Source organism: Microplitis mediator, chromosome 6, assembly GCF_029852145.1.
Source record: "Microplitis mediator isolate UGA2020A chromosome 6, iyMicMedi2.1, whole genome shotgun sequence".
Taxonomy (NCBI): Eukaryota; Metazoa; Arthropoda; class Insecta; order Hymenoptera; family Braconidae; genus Microplitis; species Microplitis mediator.
The window spans coordinates 19,919,040-19,945,050 of record NC_079974.1 but is presented as its reverse complement, the minus strand read 5'-3'; the positions used below and the strand labels follow the sequence as shown (position 1 = coordinate 19,945,050).

The 26,011-nt window shown below is 29.7% G+C and overlaps 2 protein-coding genes and 1 long non-coding RNA gene across 6 annotated transcripts; 1 reads left to right on the top strand and 2 right to left on the bottom strand.

The window, feature by feature from the left end:
* Positions 1 to 3: 3 nt before the first annotated feature.
* Positions 4 to 1,430, bottom strand: LOC130669769 (uncharacterized). Its single transcript, XR_008990252.1, has 3 exons — positions 1,139 to 1,430; positions 693 to 1,059; positions 4 to 618 (listed from the first exon to the last, which is right to left on the bottom strand). It is a non-coding gene; the product is annotated as an uncharacterized LOC130669769 (long non-coding RNA).
* An 84-nt stretch (positions 1,431 to 1,514) lies between these two features.
* Positions 1,515 to 11,011, top strand: LOC130669756 (probable multidrug resistance-associated protein lethal(2)03659). 4 transcript variants are annotated; one of them, XM_057472804.1, is made up of 6 exons: positions 1,515 to 1,656; positions 2,121 to 2,217; positions 4,738 to 4,904; positions 5,566 to 5,871; positions 6,304 to 9,862; positions 10,576 to 11,011. In XM_057472804.1, exons 3-6 carry the CDS (start codon positions 4,828 to 4,830, stop codon positions 10,726 to 10,728), a joined length of 4,095 nt encoding a protein of 1,364 aa, XP_057328787.1. In that variant the 5' UTR covers positions 1,515 to 1,656; positions 2,121 to 2,217; positions 4,738 to 4,827; the 3' UTR covers positions 10,729 to 11,011. The 4 variants fall into 4 exon arrangements, with proteins under 4 accessions (XP_057328787.1, XP_057328789.1, XP_057328788.1 ...); XM_057472806.1 differs by lacking the exon at positions 2,121 to 2,217 and having other exon boundaries at positions 1,530 to 1,656; XM_057472805.1 differs by lacking the exon at positions 1,515 to 1,656 and having other exon boundaries at positions 1,840 to 2,180.
* Positions 11,012 to 11,526: 515 nt separating this feature from the next.
* LOC130669763 (single Ig IL-1-related receptor-like) lies at positions 11,527 to 24,850 on the bottom strand. Its single transcript, XM_057472819.1, has 7 exons — positions 23,823 to 24,850; positions 18,077 to 18,258; positions 17,140 to 17,353; positions 16,397 to 16,530; positions 15,046 to 15,210; positions 14,835 to 14,972; positions 11,527 to 14,755 (listed from the first exon to the last, which is right to left on the bottom strand). Exons 1-7 carry the CDS (start codon positions 24,083 to 24,085, stop codon positions 14,292 to 14,294), a joined length of 1,560 nt encoding a protein of 519 aa, XP_057328802.1. The 5' UTR covers positions 24,086 to 24,850; the 3' UTR covers positions 11,527 to 14,291.
* Positions 24,851 to 26,011: the final 1,161 nt, after the last annotated feature.

The window sequence follows — 26,011 nt, the reverse complement described above, 5'->3', positions numbered from 1 at the left end:
AGGGTAAAGTACCCGATCGTCGACCCCCTACCATCATCCAGCTCCACTTATATATTTTATTAAAAAAATAATAATACGACTGATAATTATATCATTAATTTTTTTTTACCGACAAGATGAATTCATTGTCGAATCAATCAATATAAATTCGTTGAATTTTTCAAATGTAAAGTCAAAGAGAGCTGACTTTTGAAGTAATTTCTTAGAGAACTGGCTTTTTAAAGAGACTAGGGACTGAGTTGTTTATCCTACTAATTTTTATTGAAAATATTACACTTTGTAATTTATTGTGTTCAATAAAATCGACTAAGTATTATTAATAATGCATTTTTCTTTAAAGTTAAACCTTCCGTTTTAAAAAATTTCCCTCAAAAACAACCGTAAATGCCTCTACAAATTTGACTCAATAAAAAGTTAGAATCAAGAACTCGACGCTACCAATAACAACTAAAAATAATTACTACTGTGGCCGTACAGAAAAGAATAAGAATTAAATATATCTTACGTTGATTGCAGCAGATTAAATTTTAATGAAACAAGTAGTAGCTTTTGTCCCTTTACTTTTTTATCCCGTAAATTTTCTCTTCAGCATTTTTTCTGCCGTGTCATTCCTGACATCTAGAAGAAGTTTATCATTATCGTTAAATTAATGTCAACTAATTAGTTTTTAACAAAAATTATTTAAAATTTACTCGTGAAAATCTACAGCAGCTACAGAAAAACTCTTCTATTCTTCAAGAGCAAGAGCACTTTTATGAATAGGATTCAATGTTTCTTCTTAGGATCTTTTGATCAATCCAAGAGCTTAATATCGTCCTAGAGGACTGACAATGTGTACTCAAGTACACCCCATACCAGGTATAACTTTGATAAATTTAACACGTCCACAGTGTCGTGCAAAAGCTGCTTTTATTGAGGACAAAGTTGCATAAGGCGGCACATTGAGTACAAATAACGTACGACCTTTCGGGAACTCCGGCTCCTGTTTCCTTACATTGTGTTCTTTTAAAAATAATTGATGTCTATCTGAACTCGTTGCTTCACACTTTAACCACAAAGCTAAAAAAAATTAATTATTTAAATAACAATAACAAAATTAATTTTAAAATAAATTTAATTTAAATAATTAATAACTTACTGCGATAATTTCCAATACTTTTTTCCTCAGCAATCATATTTTATTTAGTTAAATCGATCAATATTAATTATAAATTCATAATAAACATCCAACACACATGTTTTTTAAATGTTTTCTTAATTCGTAACCTCACAAATGTATTTGTTATTTGAATAAAATCTTTTCCAGAGGGCGGTACCTCTGGCGGTAATTTCAAATGTCAAATACCTTTCAAATGAACAACACATGATTATTTAATAAATTTAAAAATTAGTATATAAAAAATATAGTACACTTATATATTATACATGCAACTATTTATCAATTAGTATAAATTAAAATATTTATCAGCGGAAAATATCCTTTGTGCAGCATGCGTATATTTTGTGAAAAATTCACCCGTCAAATTTCACGGGATGCAGCGTGTAATTGGAACAAGTGTCGTAACATACTGATAATTATATGTGCAAATACGTGTTATACATGTGGCGCGTACACACATGAATGAGTTCAAAGTGTCAATCGGAAAATAAAATAGTGTAAGTATAGAATACATATGAGTACAAACTAAATCATTTAAATCATTCACAGTCAGACAAAGATAAATTTAAAAATTATACACATATAAATTCACAACAATATGTGTCATATAAATACATACATACATACATACATATGTATATACATGTAAATATTTAATGGTACGACTGTTGATCTCCGTATACTCTCTCAGTATAAACTCACATTAAATTTAAAAAATATTCTCCTTTATTAAATATCCACGTTCTCAAATGCACTGGCTCACATTCGTCAATTAATTTAATCAACATCGACAAAATCCTTGCTTGTATCACGTGCTTATTTGTATACTCTTTGGGGTTAACCAATGTAGTCATACAGAAGTGATTCAGTTGTCGTATCATACAGACAGTGCACATTCACATCCTCAATTTCAATTTACTCAAACGTATATTACATATTATTCTTTCTTTCTTTCTTACAGACATCCATCGTAACTCCAATAATAAATTTTAACAAATGCTAAAAAAACTTAACATTAAGAGTAAGTTACATCCAACTGTTTGTTTATGACATATAAGGTATATTTACATAAATTTTTTATTGTGTTTTTAATTATCACTTTTATTTAGATAATTTGGTCATTGTCAATTAAACGCTTATCATTATTTGTATGACGCAAACATTTGTACTAGTTTTTTATTTTTCATTACATTTCATGACACAGTAGATTTTAACTTTTTTAAATTCATTATGGTTAAATTTAGTAATTTATTTGAAATTTATCTTTAAAACTACGGTTTTATCACAATTGATAATTTAAGTACGACAATGCGAGTCATGCACCCACTTATTTATACTATTTTATTGCTTATGATAGCTTATTAGTATGATAATAGTTTTAAAATCTTCAGTTTATAACTTTGCTTATTTTAAAACCTAGTATTTTTTTTTTATATGAGTTATTATTCATAAATTCATTAACATTCAATGTTTTAAATTTTTAATTTTAATCTTAGTGACAGTGATTTATTTTGACAGCAGTTTTAATTAAAAATTATATTTTCTTTTGACTTTTAAAAAATTTGACGTAAACTTGATTACATAATTATTTAATTTTTTTAAATTTAATATGTAAGTAACTATTTGTTATTTATTTTGAATTATATAAATTTTAATATTTACCTGAAACTTAAATGTTTATTTTGATTAGTGATAGAGAATTATATTTTATAAACCCATAGAAAAAATTTGTAAAAATCATTAGTGTAAATGTAGATGATTCTGAGTATGATACTGAAGTTAGCAGACGTCTAATAATTTTTGGATCTTTTTTTTAGATGATAAACCATAAAAAAAAAATATTTGAAAAAATTGCACCTGTAGTTTTTTTAATTTTCTACATGTGCATATTTTTAGTTTTTTTTTTCTTCAAATTTAATTGTTCAAAAAAAAATTCAAAAAATTTTTAATTGTTTGCTAACTTCAGGATCGTGACAATAAAGTTAGCTGACATTTAAAAATTTTTAGATTTTTTTTAACAAAAAAATAAATATTAAAAAAAATATTTTGAAAAATTGCACGTATAGTTTATGAAATTTCCGACGTGTATTTTTTTAGAAATATTTTTTTTTCATTATTTATCTGTTGAAAAAAAAATTTTTCTAATTTCAAATGTCTGCTAACTTTACTATCATTGATTCTGAAGTTAGTCGACATCTAATAATTTTTAGACTTTTTTTTCAAGACGACAAATTATAAAAAAAAAATATTTGAAAAAATTGCACCTGTAGTTTTTTAAATTTTCTACATGTGCATATTTTTAGTTTTTTTTTTTTCGTAATTAATTTGTTGAAAAACAATCCAAAAATTTTTAATCGTCTCCTAACTTCAGAGTCATCAAATCTAGTAGACAAGACTATTCTTAAATTACATAAAAAAAAAAATAATAAAATTTGAAAAAATGCATGTACTGATTTTCTAATTTTCTAAACGTGCATTTTTTAAATTTTTATTTTATAAACATATTTTAATTTATTATTTCAAAGTTTTTAAAATTGTCAGGTGCACGCTAACTTTAATGAGTGTGAATATCGTTGACAAAAGACAATTTTTCAAATTTAAAAATAAATGAATAAAATGTAAGTAGAGTAAAAATTTTAAAATGCGTATTTAGGTAAATGTAAGATCCGTACGCGCATTTTTTAAAATTTCATTTTAATAAATTTATTTATTTGAAATTTATAAATTATCTCATGTCTGCGACATTCACTCATCAACTTTATTGTCTTTAAAAATCTAGCCAGGTATTTTATTTTTTTTTTATTCACCTTGAAAACAAAATATTATTGTTTTAATAAGATTATTTATTTTATTAACTATTAAATAGGACAAGTTTACAAAGCACTTGAATTTAATAACAAATAGAAAAATATCACTGAGTTATTAAATTGTATCAGTAATAAATAATTAAATAATTAAATAAATAAATAAATAAACAACAGAAATTTAAAGTTATCAAGATAAATTAATTTTTTTTTCATGGTATAGATATATGTTTAAAAGAAATTATCTTTATATAAATATCATAGATATTCGTCTAAAGATTCTTATCAATTTTTAACAATTTTATAAAAACTTTTTTTTTATCTGTGTAAATAAAAATTTAATACTAAATAATGATGGTTTAATTGTACTCAGTAGTTATCAAGATTGTCGACATACGATTACTTGGTCTTGGTAATTTTATCCAACTTAAATATTTTATTTCAATCGCTTTTGAGTCAGTGTACGCCTGTCATACGAATTAGAGGAATTAAAAGTCAGTTAACTCGGTTTTATTCTTCTTATTTAAATTTAATCATATGACAAATAAAAATAAATATTAAATATTGTTGGAAATTTTTTTTATAATTTACTTTAATTATCAATGAATATTCGGATTAAATTAGTAGCAGAAAATATAAAATAAAATACTAAGTAATTCGATACTACATAAGTTGATAATAAGTGTCGTGGTAATTAAATAAAGTGTATGACAAATTATAGCCTGTAAAAAAAATTTAATCGTTTAATTGTTACTGTTTTATTTTTTTTTACAGATGACTGTGGAATTTATTGGCTGTAGTAAATTTTAATTTAAGTATTCATATATATTTTGTTAATGAAAAGTTGATAAGGGAAATTGTAAAATGGATTCGAAGGTCGATATTGAAAAGAAAAAAAATCCACGTGAAGGAATCAATCCTTTGAATGCTTTAACATTCTCGTAAGTATTTTTTTTTATGATCCTGAAGTTAACCGACATCTAATAATTTTTGGAATTTTTCAAAATCATAAATTAAAAAAAAAAAAATATTTTAAGAAATTGCACTTATAATTTTTTTAATTTTCTACAAGTGCATATTTTTAGTTTTTTTAATTTTTGTAATTAACTAGTTGAAAATAAAATCCAAAAATTTTTAATTGCCTGCTAAATTCAGTATCATTTTTTTTTATGATCCTGTAGTTAGCAGTCAACAATTTTCGGATTTTTTTTTTAACAAATTAATTACAAAAAAAAAAAAACTAAAAATATGCACATGTAGAAAATTAAAAAAACTATAAGTGCAATTTTTTAAAATACTTTTTTTTTATAATTTATCTTTTTTAAAAAATTTAAAAAATTATTAGACGTCGATTACGCTCAGTACCACTACAATTGAGAGGCAGTCAACAATTTCTATATTTTTTTTTCAACAAATTAATTACAAAAAAAAAAAAAAACCAAAAATATGCACATGTAGAAAATTTAAAAAACTCCAAGTGCAATTTTCAAATATTTTTTTTTATAATTTATCGTCTAGAAAAATTATTAGACGTCAGCTAACCAGTATCATTTTTTTCTGCTATTAATGTACGATGTAAAATTGATCATTAAAAATTTACAGATGGGTTCTAAAAATATTCTGGGAAGGATACAAACGAGATTTGGAAATAACTGATCTCCATAGACCCTTGAAAGAACATAAAAGTAGTATATTAGGTGATAAATTAGCAGCTGCGTGGGATACAGAAGTGCAACAGTATAATGGGAATAGAAAATCTAAGAAAGAACCGGACAGATCATTCAGTACTGCTAAGGTCAAGCATAAAAAAGGCAAGACACCTAGTTTACAACGAGCATTGATCAAAGTTTTTGGTGCTCGTATTGCTCTTTATGGAGTTGCGTTAGCTATCATGGAACTCGTTTTACGGTGAGCAATTACTTTAATTAAAAATTTTAAGTTTCTAAGCATTAATTAAAAAAAAAAATCTTTAAATATTTATAATAATTACTCAGTATTTATTATAAAATTATTTATTGTACATATAGATTACTGCAACCCATACTCCTTGGCATGGTGATAAGTTATTATCGTCCGACGAAAATTACATACATTCCAGTTCATACTTCTTTGACATTCGGTAGTTCTATCAAGATTCATGACACCACAACTGTCTCCAATCATCCTAAGAATGTTCCTTTACTTTCCTAATCTTTATCAAATCCATTATGTTTAACATTAATTATTATCAATTATCACTTACTACTATCACTTAACAAATTACTTTTAATGAACTTTCACTTTAAGTTATCGAGTTTAATTTATTATTTTTAAAACATTTAAATATTTTTATTTTTACAGAATGCTACAGCCAGTAGCTTTGGCGCGGCTTCTTCGGTTTTTTACATCATCGGATGTCAGCAAAACAGAAGCGTTTCTATACGCCGGTGGTGTGATTCTATGCTCGGCAGTAAATATACTTGTAGCTCATCCCTATATGATGGCGATTCTTCACATGGGTATGAAACTGCGTGTAGCATGTTGCTCGCTGATCTACCGTAAGTCATTGAAACTGTCGCGGACAGCTTTGGGAGAGACGACAGTTGGACAAGCAGTAAATCTTTTGTCAAACGACGTCAATAGATTTGACGTTGCTGTGATATTTATTCACTATCTATGGATAGGTCCCGTTGAGACAATTATCATTACTTACTTGATGTATCTAGAAGTTGGAGTCGCCGCAGTTATTGGCGTAGCTTCGCTGTTGATGTTTATACCCCTTCAGGGATGGCTGGGTAAAAAATCGTCGACACTGCGTCTACGTACGGCAATACGCACTGACGAGAGAGTACGTTTGACCAATGAAATCATCAGCGGTATTCAAGCTATCAAGATGTACACGTGGGAGCATCCATTTAGTAATCTTATTGAGAATGCACGTAAAAGAGAAATGCGTGTTGTAAGATACACATCATTTATACGAGGTGTTATCATGTCTTTCATAATGTTTACAACACGACTATCACTATTTCTCACTATACTGGCTTATGTATTATCTGATAAACAAATAACTGCTGAAACAGTATTTATGTTGACGGCTTACTATAATATTTTACGTCAAACTATGACGGTATTTTTTCCACAAGGTATTACACAAGTTGCCGAGGCTTCGGTGTCAATAAAACGTCTTCAAAATTTTTTGTTGTACGATGAAATAGAGACAGATGATAAGGATAATGGTAATAATGATGATGATGATGATGATGATCAGAAAAAGAATAAGAAAAATTCACAGAAAAATAATATAAGTTCGGATGATAAAGACAAGAAAGATGATGCAGATGAGTCACTAGAAAATTTTAATGAGGGGTCTATAACACTTGATAATGTTTACGCTAAATGGTTGGACTCTGATCATGAGGATACATTGAAAGGAATCAACATACATATTAAACCGGGTCAATTAGTGGCTGTAGTTGGGCAAGTTGGTTCGGGTAAAACAAGCTTACTCAATGCTATTCTCAAAGAACTTCCAGCGCAAACGGGAAGTATTGATGTACGCGGTAAAGTAGCTTACGCGAGTCAAGAACCCTGGTTATTCGCTGGTTCAGTAAGGCAGAATATACTCTTCGGACGACCATGGGATGCTAGGAAGTACGATAAAGTTGTCAAAGTATGTCAGCTGAAACGAGATTTTTCACTATTCCCATACGGCGACAAGACTATTGTCGGTGAACGCGGTGTAAGTTTATCTGGTGGACAGAGAGCGCGTATCAATTTAGCGCGAGCTGTTTACTCGGATACACAGATATTTTTACTAGACGATCCACTGAGTGCAGTAGACGCGCATGTGGGTAAGCACATGTTCGAAGAGTGTATTGAAAAGTACTTGAATGGAAAAACAAGAATACTTGTGACACATCAGATACAATTTTTAAGTAATGTTGAGAAGATAATTGTCATGAAGGATGGTGCTATTATTGCTGAAGGCAGTTACAATAAACTAGTGGAGATGGGTGTTGACTTCGGTCGTTTACTCGATTCAACACCAAAAGAAGATGCAGAAGATATGCTGCCACTTTCAGGAAGTCGGAGCAATTCACGACACGCAAGTGTTACATCGTTGAGTTCATTCATGACTAACGAGACTACGGGCCAGGCCCAAGCTGAGCCTGAAGAAGTTGCTGAGATGCGCACTAGAGGATCTATTGGAGGACATGTGTACTCATCTTATTTCAAAGCTGGCGGCAATTGTTGTTTGCTTTTTATGGTACTGGTGTTGTTTGTTGGAGCTCAATTGGCTGCAAGTGGCGGGGACTTCTTCGTTGCATTTTGGGTTAATCTAGAACAAGATAATAGTAATAATTTCACTTTCAGCAACTTACTGCGCAATTCAAGTGGAGTGAACATAGAAAAAACATCGGGTATATCGGAGCAAGATAGATATATTTGTATATATATTTTTACAGCATTGACAGTACTTACAGTTGTGATAACACTTATGAGATCTTTTGCATTTTTTGAGTTATGTGTACGTGCATCTAAACGTTTACATGATACAATGTTTCGTAGTATTAGCCGTGCGACTATGCGATTTTTCAATACAAATACGTCAGGGCGTGTGTTGAATCGTTTTTCCAAGGACATGGGTGCTATTGATGAGTTACTGCCAATCGCCATGATTGATTGTATTCAAATTGGCCTTTCACTCATCGGTATAATTGTCGTTGTTAGTAGTGCTAGTGAATGGTTGCTGATACCTACGGCAATTATTGGTGTTATATTTTACGGTTTACGGGTTATTTATTTATCTACAAGTCGTAGCGTTAAACGGCTCGAAGGTATAACAAGATCACCGGTGTTCAATCATCTGAGCGCAACACTACAAGGTCTACCGACAATACGTTCATTTCATGCAGAAGAAGTACTTACTAAAGAATTTGATCATCATCAGGATCTTCATTCATCTGCTTGGTATATTTTTATAGCCTCGTCACGTGCCTTCGGTTTTTGGCTCGATATTTTTTGTCTCATCTACATTGCCTGTGTAACGATGAGCTTTTTGCTCCTATCTGACGATGAGCATAAAACGTTTAAAGGTGGTAATGTTGGTCTAGCAATCACTCAGAGTATCGGATTAACGGGAATGTTTCAGTGGGGTATGAGACAGAGTGCTGAAGTGGAGAATCAAATGACTTCGGTGGAGCGAGTGCTCGAGTATACTAACATTGAGAGTGAACCGGCACTCGAGAGTTTGCCTGCAAAAAAACCTAAAGATGACTGGCCGTCAAGAGGTAAAGTCGAATTTAAACGCGTTTACTTGGCTTATTCCCCACTAGAACCACCGGTACTCAGGAATCTCAACTTTACTATTGAGCCACGTGAAAAAATAGGAATTGTTGGACGCACTGGAGCAGGAAAATCTTCCCTAATAGCTGCCTTATTCCGGCTCGCTGAGATTGAGGGTAACATTGAGATCGATGGTGTAGATACCGGTGAAATTGGACTCCACGATTTTCGCGCCAAGATAAGCATAATTCCACAAGAGCCTTTCTTGTTCTCCGGTACATTGAGAAGAAATCTCGATCCCTTCGAACAGTATTCAGACAGTGTACTGTGGTCGGCATTGGAAGATGTTGAACTTAAAGAAATGGGACTTGAGGGCCACGTTAATGAAGGCGGTACTAATTTAAGTGTCGGACAACGGCAGTTAGTTTGTCTCGCGCGTGCTATTGTTAGAAATAATAAAGTTCTTGTACTCGATGAAGCCACCGCTAACGTTGATCCACGGACGGACGAATTCATCCAGAAGGCTATTAGACGTAAATTCGCCGATTGCACCGTTCTTACGATCGCCCATCGACTCAATACTGTTATGGACAGCGACAGAATATTGGTCATGGATGCCGGTTCTGCTGTGGTAATTATTCATTTTCCATTATATTTATTATTATTTTAATCAAATCCAAAGAAAGTATTGCGATTATTTAGTTCACGATTGTTTTATCTCTAAGGTCAAATGTTATAACGTTCGCTAATTTATTTTTGTACAAAAATAAATTAACAAATTTATATTTACAATACTGTAATCATTATCACACAAGCTGCGTAATATACTTCATTTTATCTACGGTTATATAATAAATTCCCGCAGAACTTAAGAAATTTAGCGGGCACGAAGATTATATATTTTATTAATAATTTAAAAATATAAACTTATTGTTTTCGTTTGTTCATAATAATCTTCAATCGACGGATTATCGAAAATTTCATGTCACTACAATTTAAATATGAATTATTCCGACGGTATCAGTTTAAAAACAACCATCTATCTCTTTTATCAAAATATTCGTAAATTAATGTCTCGCTATCTTACTTCTAGTAATTTCTTTGCCTTTCGTCGTATATATTTTATATAAATGAATATAAAAAAATATGTATCCAAAGTATTAAAAGTTCAGATAAAATATTACAAACTAACATCTGCCTCGAGAATTAAAAACTAATTCAAGTTCATCAAAAAAAAAAATTCATTATTTTATAAAAAATATTACAATACTTAATCATGTAAATAGAATTTACTCTGGTAAATACTCTGTCATATTTATAATTCATATAATATTTATTTTTCAGGAATTTGATCATCCTCATATATTACTTCAGAATGAGGATGGATATTTATCAAAGATGGTTAAAGAAACTGGCGTAACAATGATAGAAGCGCTTAAAAATGTCGCCAAACAAAATTATGAACTCCGTAATCCACCTGTCACAACCACACTTTGATACTGATGTTTGTACTTCAAATATTTAACTTTGTAATCTAATATTTTTTTTGAGATCAACAAATTATTATTATTGTTAGCGAATTTATACTCCATATTTAATATAAATAGCTCTTTTTACAATTATTTATACTAAAACATAACAATAATATATATTAAAATAAATTAAATGTGCCTTAAAAAAATTAAATGACGACAAAATGAATTAAATTGTACTTAGTGATCTATAAATTTAAATTTTATTCGTTATATTATTAGTTTATTTTTTATTTACTATGCACAAGATGTTAACTTAAATATTGTTAATTATAATTTACAAATTTACATTATTATTTAAATACACAGTATTATTTTCATTAAAAGTCTTAAGTTTATGATACTTAATTCAAAGTTCACTCATTACATTAAATATCCAATTAGTTATGTACTTAATTATCAACAAAGAAAATAATAGTGATGATAATAATAAATAAATTGCAACAATCAATTCAATTAAAATTGTAAATATTCAAGGTATTTTTCGACTTCTTTTCATGTGAAGAACTGAAATTGAGGAAAATATTAAATGAACCAGACTAAAGAATTAGATTTTTTTTTTTACGTTAATTGCCTTTTTTTAATTAAAAAGAATTAGTGATTTATATTTATAATTAAATTTGTGTATGGTGCTATTGTTATTGTGACTATGAATTATATTTATTGTTAATGCTATACATTTATATTTATATTTAATAATAAACATTATTGTCATTGTCATATATTTGTCTATTCGTCCATGTCTGAGTATAAAAATTATAAGACAAGAAAAAAAAATTAATTAACGAAATTGTAATGCATAATTAAGTAAATTAAATCATTTTTCATCACAATAATTTACTGTCAAAAAAATTGATTTATTTATTAGTGTCTAAGTTATTTTAATGACATTTTTATTATTAATTACGTTGGCTCATGTCCATCTTCATGAATTAATAGTAGCAGGAAATTTTTTGAACAAGTTTGTTATTTAATAATTTATTTACTATTTTTGTATAACTTTTCGTTCCTTTCGGAATTTTAGAAATACTGTAACCAGAAATAGAATAATTAAATATATACACGGAAAAAAAATAGTAGTGGCTACTCTCTGGGATAGTAGGGTACTTTCTGTAAAAAAAAATTTTAAACAGTACTGTATGTTATCTAGACTATATCCACTGTTCTCTGGATAGTACTGAGTACTATCCCGGGCAGTAGTGGATTCAGTCTAGATAGCATACAGTACTGTCTACAATTTTTTTTTACAGAAAGTACTCAGTACTATCCCAGCCCTGATTAAAAATGATCATTGAAAAGTATTGAAAAAGATGAGAATTGAATCCTTTTGAATACTTTCTATAACCCAAGGTTCTCATTTGGACATAAAATTAATACTTTTCAATTCCAAAATAATATAAGAATTTCTAAACTTCCGAGGAATTGGAAAAGATTCAAATAAATTGATATTTTTAATCTTTCTGAATACTTTTCAATACCAAAAAAGTTTCGAATTTTAGAGTCACGTATGGGATTGAAAAGAATTGAAATTTTTGAATCCTTTTCAATACCAAAATAGTTCGATATTTCGGATCGAGTGCAAGATTGAAAAGAATTCAAATGAATTGAAATTTTTGAATCTTTCTGAATCCTTCTCAATACCAAAATAATTCCATATTGGAAGGTATTGAAATGATAAAAAATTGAATTCTTTTCAATACTTCTGAATTCCATTTTAAGAATTAGAAAGTATTCAAATGATCGAAATTTCAATTCCATTCAATACTTTCCAAAACCTCCGTGAAATTGAAAAGAATTGAAATAATTTTCAGTCCTTTTCAATGAATATATTTAATCAGGAGAGAATAACCACTACTATTTTTTTCCGTATACTATACATTATTTTTTAATTTTAGACTGGAGAGTAAATTTAATAAGAAGGTTAAATTTTGATTAATTTTTGAGGCCATTTTCAGTCTCCACTTTTTAAAAATTTTTAATGACTCAATTTTCATAAGCGTATTAAAGTTTTATCAATAAATTAAAGCATTAGTTGAAAAAAGAACAATTTTGCTGAGATATGAATTTAAAAAAAAAAAATTACTGACAATTGATATTAATTTGGAATTAAAAAAAATTTGTTGAGTAAATTTCAGTAAAATCTTCATGTCAATTTTATAATTCCAATTTTCAAATTTTGTTCAACTCCTAATTGATAGCGACTGTAATTTTTTCTTAGGTCTATATCTCAGCGAAATTGTCCTTTTTTAAATTAATGCTCAAACTTTTTTTAAATTATCAAAATTTTAATACTTTCATTACAATTAAGTCATTGAATATTTTAGAAAGTGGGAGCACTGTCTGAGAATGACCATAACTATACGATATAATCATAATAATCAGCACTTGATAAAGTTCCGACAGAACGAAACGTTGTACAAAAATAATAAATCTGTCAACTATTATTATTTTTAAGTTTAATAATCATTCAGTTGATTCATTAATAACTCCAAGAAAAATGATAAAATAATTAACGCTGTACATTAAATGTAAATTTAGTTTATTAACTTTATCTTATTCACTAGTAAAAATAATAATAATATAAACAATAAACGGGAAAGTAAAAAAAATAAAATAAAATAAAAGATTAAATGAGAAATTTATTCCCAAGTACAAGTGCCTAAAGTAATAAAGATAATAACAAAAGCGTATACATTTAAAATCATATTATAATTAATAATATATTTATAATACTCATATTTGTTTATTTATTTACGTAGATTTTTTTTCTCTATTAAAAAAACGTTCGTTTTATTTTTTGAAATTACTAGTACGTACGCTTGAGCTTATGATTCATTAAAAATAATATTCTATTCCGTACGTACATTTTATTTACCCGAAAACAAAATCTTTTTTATGGATTTTTTTTATAATTTACAATTTTACTCTGACTATTTATATATAAGTAAATATCTTGTCTAAACACATCTTTTACTTACAGTATACATAAGTTTTTTTAACATTTTTTTTTTATAATACTGGCAGTAAGATAACGTTTACGCGCAAAAAAAAAATAAAATTCATTTGGATGACGTTTATGATGTTTTATATAAAACTATACAAAGTATTAAAATACTTTTGTCTTAATTAAATTAAAACGATAATTTTTTCCAAAAAAACAGCCTTTAAAAAAGTTCATTACATTTTTTTTTTTCACTTCAAAAATAAAAAGTAGTTGTTAAAATTATCAATCATTTAATGCTTCCAATTATTTGGAAATATTTCTTTAGTCGCTCGTAATAAGCGGAAGTAAACTTACGTAAAAATAATTAAGATAAATATTTTTTGTAATTAAATAATAAATATAGAAAAAAAAGAAATTTAGCAGGCAACTTGCAACATCATACGCTAAGACTTAGACTTAAATATTTACAATAATTTTTACTGACTAAAAAAAAATATAATATTAATATTACAATGAATCTACAAAGTAATAAGTAAAAAAAAAGTTTTAATATGAAACATGACAGAATATAATTTAAAAAAATTTTACACGAGCACTTCTAAGCTCTCACGAGATTGAGTCTTTTGTGGAGTGGATTTATTATTATTTTGTACGATCATAGCAACAGATTGACACCTCGTTTGAAAATCCGGCGAGGATTCTGTGGGTGTTGATCTTACGGGGGGCAGAGCCAGTCTGAGTCTACACCAAAATTTATAACCGCCGGTGTCTTTTTCAGAATCAACTTTCCATCTCAGTATGGTCATTTTGTCAAGGACAATTCCATCTGCACAGGCTGCGTCGACACAGTGTCCAGTGGATTTAGCAAAAGCTGCTACGTTTGACAGTTCATTTAAAATAATAACAACTACTTGGTTTGATATCAGAGACAGTTGTTTCAATGCTTGAGTTACTTTAGTATCTGTCCATTCATTTTCGAGCGCATTCGGACTTAATATTACAATTACTCTGCGAGATGACGAAGCACTTGATCCTATTTCCAAATTCCCTATAATAATAAATTTTAATTTTATTCTATTCAATTTTAATATTTATTTAAATAGAAGTTTGAAAAAATAAATACTTACAGTTACGAGTCAAATGCGTTAATTCAAGTGTCGAACATTTGTAATTATACTTTGTCTTTAAAGTAGGTATCAGTGTGTTGACTGCAAGTGCTGCATCTTTTTCATGATAACAAACTACTGCATCAAATTCTTTACCATCTATTAATAAAGAATTTTATTATTAAAAATTTTTGATAATTAGATACTTAAAGTATATGTTTAATTTTAATACCATTTTCTGTGGATTTTTGGAATTTATTATGACAAATAACAGCCATTGGGAGCCAACATCTGACGAAAAATGCGCCAATAGATACAAATAGAACGAGACCTAGGACTGCAAATAACAGAGCTTTTCTCCATGAGCCTGAGCGTAGTCCAAAGTCGAAATGAGGTTCTATTAAATATATAAAAAATTATAATAATATTTATTAAATTGTTTTATGAATATATATTAGTATAATAAAGAAATCATTTCAAAATTCCCTGATATTTCTCTGTTTCCCGGTAAAGTTTTTACATTTTTCCCTGATTCAGAAATTTTATTCGTATCATTGAGATATTCAAAATTTTTATTGTCAATAATTAAATTAATATGGCCTACTTTTGATTACTCGATTGTAAAAGTATGTAAGTTAATATCATTAATAAAAAATTTTATGAGTAAAATTAAGAGATATTAAAAAAACTCAAAATTTTTAAGCGATTTTCAAAAGACTGTAACTCAAAGGAAAATGATCGTACGACAAAAACAAAAAAGGCAAATTGTAGCTTCAAGTGTCTAGTTTTCTGATCTGGCCTTGGAATTTTTTTATTATGCGCGGTTCCGGAATAATAAAAAATCAATCGTAATTATCGAAAAAAAAATTATAAAGCCAGCAGATGTTTTTTTTTTATGAACATTTGAAGCTACAATTTGCTTTTCTTGTTATTAAAAGTACGACGATTTTCTTTCGAGTTACAGCCTGTGGAAAATCACTTAAAAATTCGAAAATTTTTTAATATCCCTGCATTTTTCTGACTTGTCTATTAGTGGAAATTTTTTAATTTTTAACTGTCGCAATTAAATTCCGATACTTTTCAAAATTCCCCCTGGTATATTATGTACCTGAAGATTGGAACGTTTTTTACGGAGCAATAGTAAAAAAAAAATGAAATGAAAAATAAAAAATCTACTGGTTCTAGATTTCTAAAATATTTTGCACGTCAACCAAAAATTGCAGGCCACCTCCAACTACCCCTAAGCCACTTTTAGAGTCAAATTACATAAATTATTTTCATTTTCGTTGCATGAAAAACTTTCCGAGCTTCAGGTACATGATATATTTTATATTCGTAAAAATTCCTAGTGATTTCCAATATAAAAAAAAAAAGAATCCAAAAATTGAATAATAAAAGGTCATATATACCAAAACAATATGAGCATGCGCAATGCAAAGCATAATACAAAATAATGATAATGATAATAATAATAATAATAATAATATTATTATAATTGTTTTAATGTAAATTTTTTTTATCTTATTCTTTGAATTACACAGAAGGAAAACTTGTGTAAAAAAAAAAAAAAAACACGTAATTACCTCGACGATAAATGTAAGCTGATAGCGTCATCTCCTCATCCGCGCCGTTGCTGATTCGGCATTCATACTCGCCATAATCCTCTGGTATCGTTGATTCAATTTCCAAGTAACATCCAACAATTTGATCGTCTTCTCTGTATTTAATAATTATTTTAATTAATAATATTTTAAAATACGATATGTAATAAGTAACAAATAAATATACATTATAATAAATTAAACAAAATACATAATAATTATTAGCCATAATCTTTTATAACTCGATCAACTATGTAATGAATTTTAGAGTAAAAAATGAAGGATAGAAAAATAAGAGTTTGAGAAGAGGGAAAATAAAAGTTGAGATGAGAAGAGACGCGGTTAAGGGAGAATGATGATGCGAAGATGTTTGCAAGAGAGAATACGAAATAAAATAAAACACGAGGACGATTGTAAAAGTGAAGGAGAGAAAGAGAGAAGGTGGAAGGGAGAAATAAAATAACCGGAGGAACGGAAGAACGTAGAGCAAAGCTATCATTAGTGTAATGACGGAGCGCACCGGCTCGATGAGAGATTTCCAACTTCTTGTCGAGTTCTCTCTCTCTCTGTCTCTCTCACCTGCTAGTGACTCGAGAAATTTGTCCTCGAGAAGTAAACTATAATTAATAAAAATAAAAAAATGGAGAAAAAGTTGAGACAAAAGAACCGATCCCAAGAATAAATACACTCAAGATGGATAAAATAATAAAATAAATAATAATTACCGGGATACACGATGATTCGATACTCTTCCGGTATTTGAAAAAGTAATATTACTTCCAGCTTTTGTCCAAGTAACTGAATTTTTAGCGTCTGGTAAATCAACTTTGCCTAAGTAAGCCTCGCAAAAGAGCCGCGCCGCATCTCCAAAAGGCACCAACTGAGATATTGGCTTATACGTGGGTAATGGCTTTCCCGTGTATCCACTCGAGTCTTCTCCTGGTGAAAGATAAAACATAACACGGTTAAAACTTATTCAAACTTCATATTTTTTTGACTCTTTAAGTGCCTTCACTTTTTAAAAATATGGAATGACTTTCAAATGTCATATCATTCAAATTTTATTAATTAATTAAAATAAATTAAAATTAAAATTTTTAAAAAGACAACGTAGTAATTTCGCTGAGATGTACACAGAAAAAAAGATTCTTGACTGAAGGTAAATACTCTTGATTCAATAAATTTTTTTTTTAAACCTCAATTTTCTCTGATGAAGACAAATTCTCTTGACTCAATAAAATCTTTACTTGGTACCCGAAAACGTTCGTGTTCCAAAATATTTTTTTGACTCAAGATAATTTTTTTTCTGTGTAGAATTTAAAAAAATTACTTGCAGTTGTTATAAATTAGGAGTTAAACGAAATTTGTTGAATAAATTTTAGTCTACAAATTTGAAAAAATTCGAATAATAAAACTGACTGATTTTATTGAAATTTACTCCAAATTTCGTTTAACTCCCAATTAATATCAACTGCAAATAATTTTTTTTTAAAACTGTCTCAGCAAAATTGTCCTTTGATATGCTTATGACAAGTCATTGAAAATTTTTAAAAAGTGGGCGGAACTGTCTGCGAATGCCCTTAATGTTAATAATTATCCCCAGCAAATGTTGAAACAATAATGAATAACGAATTTAAAAAAAGTAATTAAATATTTTCATACCGACAATTCCTAAACTAATATCACTAGATAATGTATCAGTATCATTTCTAGCTCTGCATGAATAAATTCCAGCATCAGAAACTCTAGCAGCACGTGTATAAATTGTTTGATTGGCACTCTCCGGGAACAAAATAAAATGACTCAGTGCCCCTGGCCACGGGTATGGTCTATCATCTTTATACCTGCAAGCACATGTGAAATAATGGTTTAGAATAAAGTAGAGAGTATAGAGAATATAATAATCGTAAAAAAAAATAAAAAAAAAAAGTTATATCGTCTCGACTCCACTGACTGTCGATCGACCTCTTTATCGTCACAAATTACATATATCTAGAGCTTTCCGAGAACCGCGCACATGTTCTCAAGTCTTACACACGTATTAATGTCGACATACATATATACATGCAGACATATCATACTTGTATGATTGTTGACGGTACCAGGTAAAATGTGAGCGTATATATCGGGTGCCTAATAATTTTTTTTTATTGCCGCATTTTTATTTCTTCGTCTGCTATAGAGTATTCTCACGTCATTAAGTCGTCAGTTGGATTTCCGGCCAATTGACTGCATCGAGATGCACTTTGTTGCGTGCGTGTGTTCGCCCTCCTGTATTATATATATACTATTATATATTCAACTCTACTCTACTCTACTCTTACTGGTTTGTGTCTTGGTCTCCTGGGTTTATAATACCAAAGTCCAAGAAATAACATATAATATATATATGAAGAAGGTATAACATAGCACATAATAACATAACATAAGTGAGAATAAGGGAGAATACAAGGAAAATAATAAAAAAAATACATATATGTAAGAATAAGGTATAACATATATGTGGTGTGTTATGTATGTAGAAATATAGGGTTGAGGACAGGACAGCATGGCGAACTCTGCAGTTTAATACTTTTTTTTCTTGTTTCTAAAACGATTCTACGAAGAGAAAAGTGGAAGATTGCCCTCTACGCTTTGCTTGTTTCAAATGGAACGTATGGAGTACATATATATAGGGCTCATGTATGTATATATATATATATATATATATAGATATATGTATATATGAACGTATGGCCTCACTCATCAATTATTTTCGGCGATTCGTGGAAGAGGTGAGCCGTTCACCAAAAAATAAGTCACTAAAAAAAAATGAACATGAAAAAATGATAGCAACAAAATAATAAATAATAATAGCGATGATAATGAGTGGTAATAATGGTGGCTTTATGGGGAAAAAAAAGGTATGAAAGAAAATGATTATAATGGTTATGAGAGCAGAAAATAGGCTGTAAAATTGTCGGAGTTGTTTTAAAATCAGCAAGTTGTGAAATGAGGAGTATTGCAAAGTACAGTGGACATTTTTCTCGGTTAGTTTTTTTAATTCTATTTGTATTATGATTATTTGAGTTATAGCAACAACCAACCGTCGAGGTCGAGTGCAATTGCGCACGTTGCCAGTTCAAAAGCTACGATAATTGTCTTCTGGAAAGGGATAATTGGTCCCTGCGTGAGAAGTCACAGAGCTCTGCTCTTCCTCGCGGATTACTTGGAAGACCAACTCAACTTCTCCTTTGATTTCCTTCAATATCATCCGCCTCTTGACTACTCTCGTGCTCTTTTATACTCTCGATAGCCATATAAATCGTTTGTATATATATGTATATATACAGCGCCTGCTCGAGGACCCATCGATTTGATTTCTTTGTGAACAAGTTCTTCCTGATGTTATCGGTCTTGCTAATTTGCGTCTGGTCCAGCCGAGGATTTACGGTTTAAAAAAAGTAAAAAATAATTAAAGGACAAAATAAGAAATAATAAAAATAAATACGTGAAGGATTAACTACTGGTGCTATGGAACTCTTTAGCTCGGCATTTCCGTCTACTCTTTTAATCTATATTTTTTACTCGTTAGCGACGTTCAGGTATTTCATACTTTCTCGCACTCACAACCGGCCTTATTACAGACTTCTAGGAAATCTTGTTGCGTGCATGCTCGCGCCATTTTCTCATTACATTACATTTATCGACATCACTATAGAACATCATTTCGCAAAAGTTGACATAATCACATACGACTAGAAAAAAAAAATCAGTAAATAAAAAAAACTACAACCTTACTACATAAATGACAATACAAAAAAAAAATAAAAAAAAAAAGGTTACAATTTAACGGGAATAAACTTCCCCGTTAACTGATTTTTTTCCGCTCGCATTTTCCGTCGTTTTTATTTTAAATTTACTTTTTTTTTGTCATTCGCCCTCGACTTGTCTCTGATTCCCGTTTGAATTGGATCTCCGAGTGCCTAAATGGGAAAATCAACTTTTAAAAACGAGTATTGGTTTTTAAAAATAGTCCTTTTATTTTACAGTTCAGTGGGCGAATTGAGACTGGAGCTCTAGACTAGACCTAGAGATTAAGAGGCCGAGCGGTTTCTGGTTAATAAAAAAAATAGAATTTAAAATGTGTCGATAAAAATAAATTTACAATAGCAGAGCCCTGGCGAATAAAACGCGATCAAGAAAACATAAGTCTGGAACTCACACAAAGGGCACGAGAAGTTACAATAAGTGAAGGAGGGGCAAGAACGCATGCGCACGTCCTGTTCAAGAGTTCCGCGAATCGGACATCGACGTTCGATCCGGCAAAAATGCGATCGTTGGATTTCCTAATAAGTATCCACCACCAACACCACTGTCATCAACACCATCGACCATCAACATCACCTTGATGTATAAATGCCTGCAAGACAGCTCCTACTATTGAATTGTCATCACACTATTGCTAATTTTATTTAAATTCTTATCTACATCCACATGAATGAATATAAAGACATTAGTATGTAAAAGGTGAAACTAAGACTAGACGTTTTTTTCGCAATAAAACAATGACTATAGAGGGTTTGCACATGCGACAACACCACAATACATACAAGAAAGGGCCGAGCATAAGTACATTAACATGTAAGAGTACGTAGCAAATTGTCAAGCGGAAACACGTATTCCGGTATTTTTTATTTTTATTGTACACCATACACACTAACGGATTTAGTTTTATCATTTATATTACTCTTTTATAACTAAATAATTTATGACTCAATTGTTAGCCTCAGTTTTTTACTTTTATTCATCAGTATATTATTTAGTTATAAATTAGTTTAAAATGCGAACTCACATCCATAAAACCCACGAAAGAAAGATGTCGAGGAGCCACGGGAATTCGTCGGGAAACAAAAAACTCGGGATTCGAACCGGTCTACAGGTCGAAAAAGTTGGCTCTTTACTCAACATCAAAACTCTTTTGGACACAATCGACATATTTTAAATAAAATAAACATGACAATTTAAAAAAAATTATTTGTCGTTTAATTTCTGTGTCCTGTGTTGTTACTTTTAAATAAAAGACAACTCTACTCCATATCATACCGAAAAAAAAGGTTTTAAGTAGTCGACTATTATATAGATGTCTTTAAACTTGTTAGAGATGTTGTGTGGTTTTCTCCAACACATGTTATATTACATCACATGTGAATGACTCACGTTCTTTAACAAGCCTTCTTCTAACTACTTGTTTCATGTGTCTAATGATACTACACACTAGGTATACGATATCGTTTGAAGTTTTGGCGCGAAAATTTTATTTAAATACCAGGTATTTAAAATTTTTTTCTTTAAAATAAAACACGCAGCGTTACCTAAAAATAAATAATAATTTTTAATCTCCAAGTTGTTAACAATCTGGTAATTTTATTTTTAAACCATTAACTTTAATTATTCTCACAAGTGCAAAACGATATATATTATGTATGGATGTATGTGCATATATATTTGCGGACACGATACAGTTGGAAAATAACTTTCCACGAAGTCATTATCGTTCCACTATTATTTCGGATTGTCGAGTTTTATTTTATAACATGAAATGAATTTTTTTCTCTCCTTTATCCTCTTCCTTTCTGTTATTATTATTGTTTTTTTTTTATATTTATTTTATTACTTTATACTCGTCGCTGGACACGCCAGTATCATTACAATAATAGGGGGCCTCGTGTCGCATCTATATTAAATCCATATACTATAATAACCTACCGCACATTTCAAATTACAAATATATAAAAAAAAGAATAATCATAATAATAATATGATAAAATAAAATATTTATATCGGAGAGTATCTTGATGTCCATCTGTCTATGGGAACATGCTGTAGCACACATATAACAAGATTGTAATTTTGTTTAACCGCTAAAACCAGAGGGAGAGACAGGGAGAGACGGCGATTTTTCGTACAGATAACGAGGCATCTTTGCTGGTGTAGTACAAGCCGATGTGACTCTTCAGCATAGATATAGACGTGTAACAGGTGTCGGGGATTCCTCCTCTCTTCCCACCCTTCTCTTCTCGTTTCTTCTCAGTTGTCCATTTAGTAAATTCGTTGAGAGTACGAGCCCAAGATTCTTCCCAGCATAGAAATTGAATCGTGCCATTTATTTATCCCGCATGCCACCGGCCACCGGCATTGACCATTCGTCTGTAGGTAGATAAATTCTTCAAAGATCTCCAGTCTCGAGATCTCCCAGGACTCGAAAATTAGTCTTGAGATTCTTCAGATTAAAGTTCGTAATTTTATTGTATCTTTATTTTTAAATTATACGTAGAGGTAAAAGTGCGCAAGACATTTACTGATTCTACATGAACATCTGGTTCAAACTAATGTAAAGGAGCGCGTCGACGTCAGGACATTAGACTAGACTAGACTCGTCTAGACTAGGTAAATAATAGACTGCAATTTTGTTAGTTTGTCCTTTACGGAGACAATATATAATACAATAGGATTGCTATGGTACTTGAGCTTTCAAAAAAAATTTTACAAGGACAGGCACCTTGAGAGAATAGAAAGGGAGTCAATGAGGAGTAGGCTTATATATATATATATATATATATATATATATATATATATATATATATATATATATATATACGGTCAAGCTAGAAAGAAAAAGGCATCCTACCACGAACTGCCTCGACCGATTCTCTTTGTTCCGATGGACTTTCCGACTATCCTGGCATGGGGGTTTAAATCCAATTCTTTTTCGCTTACTCATATACTCTTTTTCCCATTTAAGTTATACCACAACTTCCATTACCACACACAGAGATACAGGACACAGATTCAGATACGACACACACACACACACACACACAGTGTCGCGCGGTCTTTTTCATTCTGGTTCATTCGTCGAGAATTGCGGTCGGCTCAGGAACTCCCGCAGGGATTTTAACTTGACAATACATACGTTGCTCTCTTGACACAACCTTTGACGCGATTCGACCAGGTACTTCTCCCTGGTATTAAAATTCTCAGAAAAATATGTATATATAAATTTAGTTTTTTCAACCATTTTACGCATTTTTCCACGCATTTTTAGTCATCTACAGTCAGGTATTTTTTTAATGATCTTTGAATTTTTTTTTTCTCCAGAAATATTTATTTTTAGACACAGGTACTGATGTACTTGGATGAAATTATGCATGGAAAAAATAGCATCAGGTGTCTGTGCGATGACTCATTACCAAGTTCCTTACTGATTATTGCGAAAAAATGTGAAATAACTCTGTGGTAAATAATAATTACTTATTATCATAATAATTACAGGTATATATAAACATAATAATATTGCGAAAGTAAAAATAAAGTTTAAGTTAAATACAGCGATAAAATAAAAATGATTACTCATTATATTACTTACCATTCAATACTCCTGTAACCGCGTAGACAGCAATGTATCGCTTTAAATGCCCCGACATTAGCATACTCTGTGCTAACAACTTCTTTAGTAAATCTCAGACCACCCGGCAATTTATCGAACCTGTGCATTAAGCAGTACTCCTCGAGTTCGTCGTCACGTGGAGGTGGAGGTCCTGCGATAACTAATACAATCATACTAAACATCACGAGCGCATGTATATAATATATACAGCACCTTGATAAAATTATTCTGCTCTTTGCCATGGTTACTTTTTTTTACCACTAATTTTTAAATTTAAATTTAAATATATTATTTATCTTCTCAGTAAATATTAACCATTAATAATTAAGTGTAATATTTAAGAGACATTTTTAGTTTCGGCGGCAAAATTGTCAAAGTGAATTTTTAAAAAATATTTTTTTTTCGCGGGATCACGACTTTCTTATGTTTACTCGGTTTAAACTTATAACCAAGATATGTTTGTCTATTTGTCGGTACACACCGTCGTGGTCGTTGATCGTCGTTTGTTTGCACACGCGATATTCTTCACATAAACCCGTTTAAATTATCCTCACTGACACTTTTAAATATTATCAAGACTCCGGAAATAATTATATTTAAAACACACACTTTTAACCTCACGATTTAATCTTGCTTTAATTTTTTAAGTTAATTCAGCATGTAACGAAAACATGGTAATGTTTGTTATTATTTATAATTACGTAAATTTGTTTAATTGTTAAATAATTTACGACAGCACACTTTCAAATTTTTAAATATTGTGTTGAATTTGTTTTTATAAAATTTAAATAAAATAAAAGTTTAGTTTTGGTGTTTTAAGCATCAACGCAAAAGCACAGATTAAGTTACGGAGAATTACAGAACCTCACTGAGTGAACGTTGACGTGCAACTGAATACGAAACTAAAACTTGAGTTGCAACATGTACTCACTGACAAAAAGAACGCCGGGTTTGCATAGCGTGGTTAGCAACTATCGCAAACCGGTGTGGTAGCGTGTACAGACTTGTCTGATTCTTGTAACCGCCGGTATTTTAAACACGCTTCTGATTGCTTACTCTTTGGCCAATCAAATGTCTTCCTACAAATTCGTCCAGGTACGCGCCTTTTTTTAAATTTCATCATAATCGTGAGTGTAAGTGTAGCTATCAAACAAATTTAAGACTACAAAGAAAAGAAATAATTAAAAAAATAATATTTTTTAAAAATGCACTTATTGATTTTTAAATTTTTTAAATGCGCATTTTTTTTAAATTTCATTTTATTAATTATTTACTCTATTTTTAATCATTTTAAATTTGTCTGATGTCTGCTACATTCACATTCATGTGATCTTGAAGTTAGCAGACAATTAAAAATTTTTGAATTTTTTTTAAATCAATTAGACAGAAAAAAAAAAACTAAAAATATGCACATGTAGAAAATTAAAAAAACTACTGGTGGAATTTTTTGAAATATTTTTATTTTTATAATTAATCATTTTTTTAAAAATCCAAAAACTATTAAACGTCTGCTAATCTATGATACTGAAGTTAGCCGATGTCTAATAATTTTTGGATTTTATTTTAGACAGTAAATTATAAAAAAACAAATTTTGAAAAAATTGCACCTGTAGTTTTTAAAATTTTCTACATGTGCATTTTTTTGAAATTAATATATATATTAATTTATTAATAAATTTTAAATTAATATATAAGGGGACAAAGGATTGATTAATTATTTAAAATACATTAAATTCAAATTTTTAATTAATTACTAACAGAGGTAATTTACTGAGAAGACGGCAGGCAAGTGGCGTCATCTGGCGGCGCGCAAAAATTACCGCGGGAATTTTTGAACTGTCGGTAACTTATGAACTGATGTCAGATTTGAATATCGACGTTTCAAAAGTTGTGAAATGTATGTATAAGCTTGTGCAAGACTATTATTGAAGATATATATATATAATATAAGGAAATAAAGTTTGAGTAAAATTATTCATAATTTTAAATATGAATAATAAATGACGTAATGAATAATGAGAAATAAAATACCTTGAACAGATAAAATAAATGAGGCATAAATAATATTGCAAAAGTATTTCGATGGATATCAAATTTTAATCTTTAAATATTAAATGCTAGGATCAGCAAAAAATATATATACCAAGTTAATATGTAGACATATTTAT